Source organism: Callithrix jacchus, chromosome 2 (genome assembly GCF_049354715.1).
Source record: "Callithrix jacchus isolate 240 chromosome 2, calJac240_pri, whole genome shotgun sequence".
In the NCBI taxonomy this organism is placed as follows: domain Eukaryota; kingdom Metazoa; phylum Chordata; class Mammalia; order Primates; family Cebidae; genus Callithrix; species Callithrix jacchus.
Window position 1 is genome coordinate 148,705,747 of NC_133503.1, and position 14,155 is coordinate 148,719,901.

The 14,155-nt window shown below is 38.5% G+C and overlaps 1 protein-coding gene across 5 annotated transcripts in view; it reads right to left on the bottom strand.

Annotated features, from left to right (window-relative positions):
* NDUFAF2 (NADH:ubiquinone oxidoreductase complex assembly factor 2) overlaps window positions 1-14,155 on the bottom strand; it is a 234,718-nt gene that overhangs the window by 63,580 nt on the left and 156,983 nt on the right. For all 5 annotated transcript variants that reach the window (XR_013532301.1, XR_013532300.1, XR_013532302.1 and 2 more), the window contains exon 3: window positions 695-735. Coding sequence is in view for 2 of the 5 variants with exons in the window: in XM_002744928.7 (XP_002744974.1) it covers window positions 695-735 (41 nt within the window). In the remaining 3 variants the exon portion in view is untranslated. The remainder of the gene's footprint in view (window positions 1-694; window positions 736-14,155) is intronic.

Consider the following 14,155-nt stretch of genomic DNA (forward strand, 5'->3'; position numbering starts at 1 on the left):
TCTCCTTTTATGAAATAACTTCTTATAAAATAATTTTAGAGCTCTTTATGTATTTTTAAAATTAAAATTATAATTTTAATAAAATAATCTATATTAAAATCACGTTGCAAAACACATATACCATAGCATTTCTATGCTTTTTATTGTTTATCACTAACTATAAATTTTTAAGTTTTAAATAAAAATTCAACTCAACTACTAATTACTGAGTGTTATAAAATACTTGCTAATTCTGTATTTTAAAGTTTCTTTGGATACTTGATGGATTTAAATATATAAAATTAAGGGAAACATAAGAGCATGATTTGGACAGGACACAGAGATCCAGTGTTTCTCAAACTTTTCTACAAAAGCCTCAGTGCTGGCAGAGAGAACTCCCAAGACCCAGGGGAAACAACCTGGTGCAAACTGCTCCAAATCCAGACTTTCTAAAAAGTGTTTTTATTTTGTTTTAAATTTTTATTATTTAACTTTAAATTTTAAGTAAATTTTGTTATATTCCATAATATGAGCATTTATCATGTATTATTTTATTAGTGATATGTTTATATATTACTTTATAATAAAAATGTTTTAAGTTATTTTCTATGGAATAAAATCAACACTTTGGGAAAACATATCATACATTTTCTGAAGGTTCACATATTCTTGGGAATATACACTCCTATGAGATATTTTTCTTGCGTAGTCTTACCTCCATAGTAGGTGGAGTCTTTCTTGTTCTTCTAATCCAAGCTAGAAAGCAAAATAATATTTAAATGTCAGTTTTCCATAATTTGCACAAACAGTTTAATCATTCATGGATAAAATAAAATTTTTAAGTACCTACTCCATATTATTTTAGGTACTGGAGATACAGCAGGGAATAGAACAGATTAAGTCCCTCCTCTACTGTAGCATATATACTTCTGAAAAGGTTACAGAAAATAAACACACAAACATATGTTTGGTGGTGAAAAGAATACAATAGTGTAGAGAAGATAAAGAGGGATGGTTTTATATCTTTAAAATCATACCTCCTAATTATCTAAATTTGCCTGGGTATATTTATGGCCTACAAGTCAAACCTAAATACAGTAAACTTCAAGGCAATACCAAAATCATATTATTCTCAAAATTTGTATTAGTTATTGCTCAATTTATAAAGGAGGGGACTTAGAAAGAGTTTTCATTTACAGAGATTTCTTTTCTGATTTGCTCCAACAAGCAGCTACTCAATGGTTGGTAAGTGTCATCAGGCCTTAGCTCTAACACTTGGGAGATGGGCTGCAGAGACAGAACCCACATTTGTTTACGTGGCTGTTTGGAACTGGGTACTGTGCTAGATGCTTTATAGCAATGGGAAGGGAGTGGGGCAACTGCCTCTAGGGAAGTTATCAGAATCACATGGAAGACAGTATAGTATAGTGCTTATGAGAATGATTCCAAAGTCAGATTTTCTGGGTTCAAATCCCAACTTCATCACATATTGGCTATGTCACCTGGAGCAAGTTATTTAATTGTTTAAGCATCAGGCTTCCCATCTATAAAATGAAATTATAAAAGTACACTTTGGGGTTGTTGTGAAAATTATATGAGATAATATACATAAATGCTTACCTTGGAGCCTGGCACATAAGTCTAAGTTATTACTATTATTCAATAAACCTTTTAAAATCAAGACTCAAAAAAACAAAAGAACAATAATATCTGCTTAGCCTACAATGTTGTATAGGAAACTGTTAGCAAATACACTGTGAGGAGTATGGTCTTGAAGGCCACTGTTTTGTCATTTTAGATGATTCACTCTTCACTACAAAATTGAAGAAACAGAAATAAAATGACTTCCCAAGTTTACACATTAAGTAGTAATGGTTGTCTTTGAATTTGGATGTGACCCTGTCTCTGGCTCTAAAAACCATCTGTGCTCAACTAAGCAGTCTTTCAAAGTTTATGAACAACATGCAAAGAACATTAAACCAGAAAGAGGAAGCTGGGTTAGGTGTGAACATAACTACATGTGAGAAAAACAAGAATTATTGATCCCATTTTAAAAGATTTGGAAACTGAGGCTCAGAGAGATTAAGAAACATTCCTAATGCAATATAAGTAGTGACTGGGAATTAAATCCTGGATGAACTGGCTCTAAAATCTTAGCTCTATCCATTCAACAGCCACCCTCTCTTGTGACCAGCTCTAACGGCCGGCCTTCTTTATCTAGGCAAAGACTGCCACTGACTTACAATAGCTTGACTTGGGATTTTCGACTTTATCATGGTGTGAAACCATTCTGTTTTTCATTGCAGTTACTTATTTAATGAATTATATAAGTTATTAAAAACTTTATTATAGGCCGGGCGCGGTGGCTCAAGCCTGTAATCCCAGCACTTTGGGAGGCCGAGGCGGGTGGATCACGAGGTCAACAGATCAAGACCATCCTGGTCAACATGGTGAAACCCCGTCTCTACTAAAAATTACAAAAAATTAGCTGGGCACGGTGGCGCGTGCCTGTAATCCCAGCTACTCAGGAGGCTGAGGCAGGAGAATTGCCTAAACCCAGGGGGCGGAGGTTGCGGTGAGCCGAGATCACGCCACTGCACTCCAGCCTGGGTAACAAGAGCGAAACTCCGTCTCAAAAAAAAAAAAAAACTTTATTATAAAATAGGCTTTGTATTAGATAATTTTGCCCAACTGTAGGCTAATGTAAGTGTTCTGAACACATTTAAAGTAGGTTAGGCTAAGCTATGATGTTCAGTAGTCTAGGTGTATTAAACTTATTTTCTACATAATGATATTTTCAATATATGATAGGCTTATGGGGACATAACCTCATTGTTAACTGGGGATCATCTGTAATAGCACCAGGACCTGTCTTCATAAAAAGCCCAGCACTGAATGGTCTATGGGGGTGGAAACAGTAACATTCAACTGTGGACTTGGGATCAGTCATTTCCCCTGCTCTGCTCTCTTGCACTTAACCCTTACATGTATCTCCAATACAGCTCCAGTTTTCTATATTCTCTATTCCTGTTTCTGAACTTCTACCCTTGTCCCTCCCTCCCTCTCTCTCTTTCTTCTCTCTCTTCACTTTTCTTCCTCTTCCTCTTCTTCTTCTTCTCCTCCTCTTCCTTCTCCTTCTCCCCTCCACCCCCTCACTCTGTTGCCCAGGCTGTATTTCAGTGGTATCATCTCAGGTCACCACAACTTCAAGTGATCCTCCTGCCTCAGCCTCCTGAGTAGCTGAGATTCCAGGTTCTCCCCGCCACACCCAGGTGGTTGTTAGGCCATAAGGTTGTCAAAGGCAGGAGGTACCCATGGGAAATTTATTTTTCTGTTATTTTAAGTACCTACTCTTTTGAGGTATTTACTCTTTTAAATGCTTCAACAGAGTAGGTACTTTAAAAATTATTGAATGAATATTTCTTTTGAAAAATACTTGTTCTATCAAGATTTTGATCTGTATTAGAAAATCCAGCTTAGCAATATCACAATTCCTCTGTGTATTGAAGGAAATAAGTGACATTGGGAATTTTTCAGTTACCTCTTTATGGTCAAAATTAATTACTTAGATTCAGGCTAAGATGGCTGACTAGAAGCAGCTAGGGTACATGACTCTCATGGAGAGGAACCAAAAGGGTGAGTAAATACAGCACCTTAACTGAAACATCCAGGTACTCACACTGGGACTAATCAAGGAAACAACTTGAACCCTGGAGAATGAAGAAAAGCAAGACAGAAAAACAGCCTAGCCCGGAGTGACATGGAGCCAGGGGAACCTCCCCACCTAGGGAAGTAGTGAGTGAATGAGTGCCCCTGGAAAACCATGCTTCTCCCACAGATCTCTGCAAACCCCCAGTCAGGAGATCTCCTCCTAAACCCACTCCACCAGGGCCTTCAGTCTGACACACAGAGCTGTGTGGATTCCTGGCAGAGCAGCTGCTCAGGCATGTGTGGAGGTGAAGGAGCTTTACCTACTTAGGCTCTGGGCTTCCCAGCAAGAGTGACTGCAGCTGTGTCAAGGTGGGAGGTTGGACCTCTGTACATACCACTGGGAAGAGGGCTGAACTGAGGGGCCTGAGCGGTGATGGTCCACAGGCCCCACTTTCAAAGTGCGTCACAGGATAAGACCCACTGGCTTGGAATTCCAGCCAACCACTGGCAACAATAGCGCCCCTACCTAAGACAGAGTTCCTAGGGGGAGGGGAAGGGCCGCCATCTTTGCTGTTTGGAAATTCAGCAGTTCCAGCCTGTGAGCTCTGGAGAGTCCAAACCAACTAGGGACAAAAGGGATCCCCCAGTGCAACACAGCTGTTCTACCAAAATGTGGCCAGGCTGCTTCTTTAAGTGGGCTCCCGATCTGTTCCTCCCCACTGGGCAGGACCCCCCCCAACTGGGGCCTCCAACCACCGCTGCCCATGTTCTCAGGCTGACAGACATTTGAGAACTTCCTGAGACAGAGCTCCTAGAGGGAGAGGTAGGCAGCCATGTTTGCTGTTTGGATGACAAAATCATTCCAGTCTCTGGGCTCTGGAGAGTCCAAGTTGACCAGGAGTGGAAGGGGAATCCCAGCATAGCACAGCTGCTCTGTGAAATCATAGCCAGAGGGCTTCTTTAAGCAGGTCTCTGATCCCGTTCCTCCTGAGTGAGACCTCTTAACTGGGGTCTCTAGCCCTCTCCTACAAGTGTATTCAGGCCAGCAACAGGTCTGTACCTCCCTGAGAAGGAGCTCCCAGAGGAAGGCGCAGTCTGCCATCTTTGCTGTTTTGCAGCCTTCATTGGTGATGCCTCCAAGGTTCTGGAAAATTCAAGGTAACTAGGGACTGGAGTGGACCCCCAGAGAACTGCGTAGCCCTATGGAAAACTGTCCAGACTATTAAAAGAAACAAACAAACTAAAAAAAAAAAAAAATCCAAAGGCTAACAACCTCAAAGAGTGAAGGTAGATAAATCCACAAAGATGAGAAAGAATCAGTGCAAATACTGAAAACTCAAAAAGCCAGAGTATCTTTCCTCCAAATGACTGCATCACCTCTCCAGCAGTGGGTTCAGAACTGGGCTGAAGATGAGATGGCTGAAATGACAGAAGTAGAATTCAGAACATGGATAAAAACAAATTTCACTGAGCTAATGGAGCACGCTGTAACCCAATGCAAGGAAGCTAAAATCATGACAAAACATTGCAGGGGCTGATCAACCAAACAGCCAGTATAGAGAAGAAACAATCTGACAGAGGTGAAAAATGTAATACAAGAATTTCATAATGTAATCACAAGTAATAATAACAGAACAGACAAAGAGAAGGATCTCAGAGTTTGAAGACTGTCTTTCTGAAATAAGACAGGCAGACAAGAATAGAGAAAAAGAATGAAAAAGAATAAACAAAACCCCCAAGAAATACGGGATTATGTAAAGACACCAAATCTGACTGGTGTACCAAAAAGAAATAGGGAAAATGCAGTCAATTTGGAAAACATATTTCAGGGTAACATCCATGAGAAGTTCCCCAACCTAGCTAGAGCGGCCCACTTTCAAATTCAGGACATGCAAAGAACTCTAGTAAGACACTCTACAAAAGGCTGAGCATGGTGGCTCATGACAATAATCCCAGCACTTTCAGAGGCAGAGGTGGATATAGATCACCTGAGGCTGGGAGTTTGAGACCAGCCTGACCAACATGGTGAAACTCCACCTCTAATAAAAATACAAAATTAGCTTGGCATGGTGGCATACAACTGTAATCCCAGCTGCTTGGGAGGCTAAGGCAGGAAAATCACTTGAACCCGGGATGCAGAGGTTGCAGTGCACTCCAGCCTGGGCAATAAGAGCAAAATTCCATCTCAAAAAAAAACGATACTCCACAAGAAGATCATCCCCAAGACACATAATGACCATAGTCTCCAAGGTTGAAATGAAAAAAACAATGTTAGGTGCAGCTAGAGAGAAAGGTCAGCTCATCTACAAGGGAAGCCTGTCAGACTATCAGCAGATCTCTAAGTGGAAACCTTACAAGCCAGAAGAAATTGAGAGCCAATATTCAACATTCTTAAAGATAGGAAATTCCAAGCCAGAATTCCATATCCAGCCAAACTAAGCTTTATAAGCGAAGGAGAAATAAGATCCTCTTCAGACAAGCAAATGCTGAGGCAATCTGTTACCACCAGAACTGCCTTACAAGAGCTCCTGAAGAAAGCACTAAATATGAAAAGACCATTACAAGCCACTAAAAAACACACCAAAGTATACAGACCAGTAACACTATAAAGCAACCACATAAGTCTGCAAAATAAACAGCTAACATCATGATGACAGGATGAAATCCACACATATCAATACTAACCTCAAATGTAAATGAGCTAAAAGCCCCAATTAAAAGACACAGAGTGGCAAGCTGGATAAAGGACCAAGATCCACTGGTATACTGTCTTCAAGAGATCCATCTCACATGCAATAACACTGATAGGCTCAAAATACAGGGATGGAAGAAAACCTACTAAGTAAAAAGAAGACATAAGAAAGCAGGGGTTGCAATCCTTGTTTCTGATAAAAGAGACTTTAAACCAATAAAGATCAAAAAAGACAAAGAAGGGCATTATGTAATGGTAAAAGGTTCGATTCAATAAAAAGACCTAAGTATCCTAAATATGTATGTGCCCAACACAGGAGCACCCAGATTGATAAGGCAAGTTCTTAAGAGACCTTCAAAGAGATGTAGCCTCCCACACAATAATAGTCAGAGACTTTAACACACCACTGACAATATTAGACAGATCATCAAGACAGAAAATTAAGAAAGATATTCAGGACCTGAACTCAGCTCTATATCAAATGGACCTGATAGATATCTACAATCTCTCCACCCCAAAACAACAAAATAAACATTCTTTTTACTGTCACATGGCACTTACTCTAAAATTGATCACATAATCCTAAGTAAAACACTCCTTGGCAAATGCAAAAGAAGTGGAGTTGTAACCAATAGTCTCTTGGACCACAGTGCAATCAAATTAGAACTCAAGGTTAAGAAATTCACTCAAAACCATACAATTACATGGAAATTGAATAACCTGCTCCTGAATGACTGTTGGGTAAGTAATGAAATTAAGGCAGAAATCAAGAAGTTCTTTGAAACTAATGAGAACAAAGACACAGCATACCAGAATCTCTGGGACACATCTAAGGCAGTGTTGAGGGGGAATTTATAGCACTAAATGCCCCCATCAAAAAATTAAAAAGATCTCAAGTTAACAACCTAACATCAAAACTAAAAGAACTAGGGAACTAAGAGCAAACAAACAAACCCTAAAGCTAGCAGAGGGCCGGGCGAGGTAGCTCACGCCTATAATCTGAGCACTTTGGGAGGCCGAGGCAGGTGGATCATGAGGTCAAGAGATCAAGACCATCCTGGTCAACAAGGTGAGACTCTGTCTCTACCAAAGATACAAAAATTAGCTGGGCATGGTGGCACGCGCCTGTAGTCCCAGCTATTCAGGAGGCTGAGGTAGGAGAATTGCTTGAACTCAGGAGGTGGAGGTTGTGGTGAGTCGAGATCGCGCCATTGCACTCCAGCCTGGGTAACAAGAGTGAAACTCCATCTCAAAAAAAAAAAAAAAAAAAAAGCTAGCAGAAGACAAGAAATAACCAAAATCAGAGCTGAACTGAAGGAGAAAAACCACACAAAAAACCATTCAAAAAAAAAGAGCAACAAAACCAGAAGCTATTTTTTGGGAAAAAAAAAATTAATTAAGTAAACCCCTGGCTAGACTAATAAAGAGGAAAAGGGAGAAAATACAAATAAACACAATTGGAAATGTGTTTATACGGGGGATATTACCACTGACTCCACAGAAATAAAAATCATCAGAGAATATTATAAACACCTTTATGCATAAAAACTAAAAAATCTAGAAAAAATTGATATATTCCTGTACAAATACACCCTCCCAAGGCTGAACCAGGAGGAAACTGAATCCCTAAACAGACCAGTAACAAGTTCTGAAATTGAGGCAGTAATAAATAGCCAACAAATTAAAAAAGGCCAAGGCCAGACGGATTCACAGCTGAATTCTATCAGATGTACAAAGAGCTGGAACCATTACTACTAAAACTATTCTGAAAAATTAAAAAAGAGGGGCTCCTCCCTAACTAACTCATTCTATGAAGCCAGAATCATTGTGATACCAAAACCTGGCAGTGTTTGATACCACAAAAAAGGAAAACTTCAGGTCAATATCCTTGATGAACATCGATGCAAAAATCATCCACAAATATTTTTTGTACTAGCAAAGTACAAAAGCACTAGCGAACTGAATCCAGTAGCATATCAAAAAGCTTATCCACCACAATCAAGTTGGCTTCATTGCTGAGATGTAAGGCTGGTTCAATACATACAAATCAATAAATCTGATTCATCACATAAACAGAACCAAAGACAAGAACCATATAATTATCTCAATAGATGCAGAAAAGGCTTTCAATTAAAATCAGCATCCTTCATGTTAAAAACGCTTTATAAGGTCCAGGCGTGGTGGCTCAAGCCTGTAATCCTAGCACTTTGGGAGGCCGAGGCAGGTGGATCACGAGGTCAAGAGATCGAGACCATCCTGGTCAACATGGTGAAACCCTGTCTCTACTAAAAATACAAAAAAATTAGCTGGGCATGGTGGCACATGCCTGTAATACCAACTACTCAGTAGGCTGAGGCAGGAGAATTGCCTGAACCCAGGAGACGGAGGTTGCGGTGAGCCGAGATCGCGCCATTGCACTCCAGCCTGGGTAACAAGAGCGAAACTCCATCTCAAAAAACAAAACAAAACAAAACAAAAAACACTTAATAAACTGGAAAAATATTTCATGCGCATGGTATCAAAGAAACATACCTTAAAATAATAAGAGCCACGTATGACAAATCCACCACCAGTATATGGAATGGGCAAAAGCTAGAAGCATTCCTGTGATTGTTAATATTGAGTATCAACTTGATTGGATTGAAGGATGCAAAATACTATTATTGGTTGTGTCTGTGAGGGGGTTGCCAAAAGAAATTAAGATTTGTCAGTGGACTGGGAGAGGTGGACCCACTTCCAATCTGAATGGGCACCATCTAATCAGCTGCCAGCATGGGTAGAATAAAGCAGGCAGAAGAAAGTGGAATGAGCAGACTTGCTGAGTCTTTAGGCCTTCTCTTTCTTTCATGCTGGCTGCTTCCTGCCCTCAAACTTCAGACTCCAAGTTCTTCAGTTTTTGGACTCTTGAACTTACACTAGTGATTTGCTAGGGACTTTTGGCCTTCAGCTACAGATTGAAGGCTGCACTGTCAGCTTCCCCACCTTTGAGGTTTTAGGACTCAGACTGGCTTCCTTGCTCCTCAGCTACAGACAGCCTATTGTGGGACTTCACCTTGTGATCGTGTGAGTCGATTTTCCTAATAAACTCCCCTTCATTTATACATATAACCTATTAGTTCTATCCCTTTAGAGAACCCTGACTAATATAATTCCCTCAAAAACTGGTGCAAGGATGCCCTCTCTCACTACTTATATACAACATAGTATAGGAAGTTCTGGCCAGGGCAATCAGGCAAGAGAAAAAAAGTAAAAGAGTATCCAACTAGGAAGAGAAGTCACACTATCCCTGTTTGCCAATGACATGATCCTGTATCTAGAAAACCCCATTGCCTCAGCCCAAAAGCTTCTTAAGCTGATAAGCAACTTCAGCAAAGTCTCAGGATACGAAATCAATAGGCAAAAATTGGTAGTACTCCTATTCACTAACAACACTCAAGCAGAGAGCCAAATCATGAACAAACTCCCATTCACAATTACCACAAAAAGAATAAAGTACCGAGGAATACAGCTAACTAAGAAGGTGAAAGATCTCTATAAAGAGAACTACAAACCACTGCCCAAAAATCAGAGATGACACAAACAAATGGAAAAATATTTCATGCGCATGGATTGGAAGAATCAATATTGCTAAAATGGCCATCCTGCCAAAGCAATGTGCAGATTCAATGCTATTCCCATTAAACTACCATGAACATTCTTCACAGAACTAGAAAAAAATTTTTCAAATTCATGTGGAACCAAAAAAGAGCCTGAATAGCCAAGGCAATCCTAAGCAACAACAACAAACAACTAAAGCTGGAGGCATCACACTACTCAACTTCAAACTATACTACAGAGCTATGGTAACCAAAACAGCATGGTACTGATACAAGAACAGTCACATAGACCAATGAAACAGAATAGAGAGCCTAGAAATAAGACTGCACACTTACACATATTTGATCAACAAACAGACAAAAACAAGCAATGGGGAAATAATTTCCTATTTAATAAATGGTGCTAGGATAACTGGCTAGCCATATGTAGAAAATTGAAGCTGGACCACTTCCTAACACCATACACAAAAATTAACTCAAGATGGATTAAAGACTTAAATGTAAAACCCAAAACTACAAAACCCTGGAAGGCTACTTAGGCAATACCATTGAGGATCTGGAATATGCAAAGATTTCATGAGGAAGACACCAATTTGCAAAACAAAATTTGCAATTTTGTTGCAATTGTAACAATAGCAAAAATGGACAAATGAGATATAATTAAACTAAAGAACTTTTGCATAGCAAAATAAGCTATCAACAAAGTCAGCAGACAACCTACAGACTGGAAGACAATTTTTAACAAGCTATGCATTGACAAAGGTCTAATATTCAACATCTGTAAGGAACTTAAACAAATTAACAAGAAAAAAATAACCCCATTAAAGTAGGCAAAGGACATGAACAAACACTTCTCAAAAGAAGACATACATGTGGTCAACAATCACATGATAAATGCTCATCACTGATCATTAAAGAAATGCAAATCACACCATCTCACACCAGTCAGAATGGCTATGATTAAAAAGTCAAAAATTAACAGACACTAGCAAGGCTGCAGAGAAAAAGGAACGCTATACATGGTTGGTGGGAGTGTAAATTAGTTCAACAATTGTAGAAGACAGTGTGGCAATTCCTCAAAGACCTAAAGACAGAAATACCATTTGACACAGCAATCTCATTGCTGGGTATAAACCCAGAGGAATACAAATCATTCTATTATAAAGACACATGCATGTGTCTGCTTATTGCAGTACTATTCACAATAGCAAAGACATGGAATCAACCTAAATGTTCATCAGTGATAGACTGGATAAAGAAAATGTGGTACATATACACTATGGAATACATACAGCCATTAAAAAAGAACAGGATCAGGCCTTTGCAAGGACATGGATGGAAGCCATTATCCTCAGTAAACTAACACAGGAACAGAAAACCAAATACTGCATGTTCTCACTTGTAAGTAGAAGCTAAATTATGAGAACACATGGACACCTAGAGGGGAACAACACAAACTGGGTAGACAGGAGGAGGGAGAGGATCAGGAAAAATAACTAATGGCTGCTAGACTCAGTACCTGGATGATGAAATAATCTGCACATCAAAATCTCCAGACACACATTTACCTATGCAACACACCTGCATATGTACCCCTGAACTTTTAAGTTTTTAAAAAGTGTTACTTATGTATAATCATGATTTTTTTTCTAGAAAAGAGCTTCCTTTTAAAATAACTCAATATGAGCTATATATCTATAAAAGGTTTTAAGCAATATATATTCAGTTTTAATGTAGATTAGAAGTTAATTCTAATTTTAGAAAAATGAAGTACTAGGGCAGGGGTCAGCAAAGTATAGCCTGCAAGCCAAGTTCAGCCCACCACTTTTTACTTTTTTTAATGGTTGCAAAAACGTCAAGAGATGAACACTATTTCATGACATGAAAATCATATAGAATTCAAAATTCCAGTTTCTACAAATAAGGTTTATCAGAACACAGGCACATATTTGTTTACATATTATCTGTGGCTGCTTCAGTGCTACAGCATTAGAGTTGAGTAGTTGTAAAGGACTAAGTGGCCCATAAAACCTAAAATATTTACCATACCATCTGGACCTTTAAAGAAAAAGTTTGCCAACCCCTGTGCCAGGGCTGTCATTAAGTATATCCCTTTAGTGAAAAATATATATCTTGATGCAAAAACACTTTCATATTATTAAAATAATAATTATTGATTATTATACCTTTAAATAATGATTACCATGTATTCTAGAGTCTATGAACACACACCAGTGGGCATAAGACCATGCTGAAAAAGTATAATGGCATAATGCACACTATTGTCACTATGAGAAAAACTACTCTAAATATCAATTTGCCCTACTGATGAGTCTATAAAATAGCATTTTCAGTTCTCTTGTAAGGCTGAAAAAAAAAGACTTCAATTGAATATAAATCATTTAAAAAATTCCAAAATATAAAGAGGTTAGAGAAACTCTGTTATATGTTTTCTAAAGCTTACTGGTTTTGCATGTTTATAAAATTCATCCACTGATATAAGAATATAACAGAACAGATTCTGAATGTATTAAAAGCCACCTAGTCTATTTATTGTCAGGGGACACTATGATCTAATAAAGACAAAGGGACTTCCATTAGCTTTATTTTCAATGACCATTTAATGAATTTTTGTTTTATACAGATATACAAACATAACTGATGAAATAAGCGTGCACATTTATCATTGCACAATAACCAGATACTTGAAATGTCCTGTTGGGATGATGAGTGATGCCACTACGATTATGCATCCTGTAAAGGTTACAACCAGAAATGCTCAACGTGACCACTTATTTGTATAATCATACCCAATTTCCCAACTACTACATACAGCAAAGGAAATGACCAGCTGAAGCTTGCATTAATATGAAGTCATTACTTGGTTGTTTTTGTTAACTTCAAAACAGTCTGAAACTGAACCATTATCCAATTATAAATTATATGATAATTTTGCCATTGCTAGTGATATTTATGTAGTGAAATCTCTATCTGTCCTCATTATAATATGAAGGTTGTTTGAAATGAATTTAGCAAGATAACTGGATAGTTTACACCTTATGATCCTAGCATTCTTTCATCAGTGTTCATTTGCATTCTCATCAGTATGCATGTGATTTTCAATGAAGTTTAATATTCCTATTAGAATAAAACACCGTATAATAAGATAAAAGGTGAGTATGTAAATTAAAGCACCCATTAATCACTTAAAGAGACTAGAAGAATCAAGGAAGAAAATACTTCATGAAGTATACATTCCTCAAATCTCCATAGGTACTAAAAATGGCAAATACACATTTAGAAGCGTTGTCAACAGAGGCTAAAGGAAATGAAATACTCTCTCACTAGATCCAGTAGGTAACCATTCAGAACCAGTACCAGCCATTCCAAAATCACACTAAATGCTAAAGAGCATCAACATAATGAAGAATCTACAACAACTAACGGGCAAAACGGCCACTTAGCATCAAAATGGCAGTATCAAATTCACACATAACAATATTAACCCTAAATGTAAATGGACTAAATGCACCAATCAAAAGACACAGACTGGCAAATTGGATAAAAAGCCAAAACCCAGCAGTGTGCTGTATCCAGGAAACCCATCTCACAGGCAAGGATACACAAAGGCTCAAAATAAAGGGATGGAGGAAGATTTACCAAGCAAATGGAGAGCAAAAAAAAGCAGGAGTTGCAATTCTCATCTCTGATAAAATAGACTTTAAAGCAACAAAGATCAAAAGAGACAAAGAAGGCCATTACATAATGGTAAAAGGATCGATACAACAAGAAGAGCTAACAATCCTAAACATATATGGACCCAATGCAGGAGCACCCAGATACATAAGGCAAGTTCTCAATGACCTACAAAGAGACTTAGACTCCCACACAATAATAGTGGGAGACTTTAACACTCCACTGTCAATATTAGACAGATCAACCAGACAGAAAATCAACAAGGATATCCAGGGCTTGAACTCAGACCTGGAGCAAGCAAACCTGATAGACATTTACAGAACTCTCCACCCCAAATCCACAGAATAGACATTCTTCTCAACACCACATCACACCTACTCTAAAATTCACCTCATAACTGGAAGTAAAGCACTGCTCAGCAAATGCAAAACAACTGAAATCATAACAAACAGCCTCTCAGACCATAGTGCAATCAAGTTAGAACTCAGAGTTCAGAAACCAACCCAGAACCGCACAGCTTCATGGAAACTGAACAACTGGC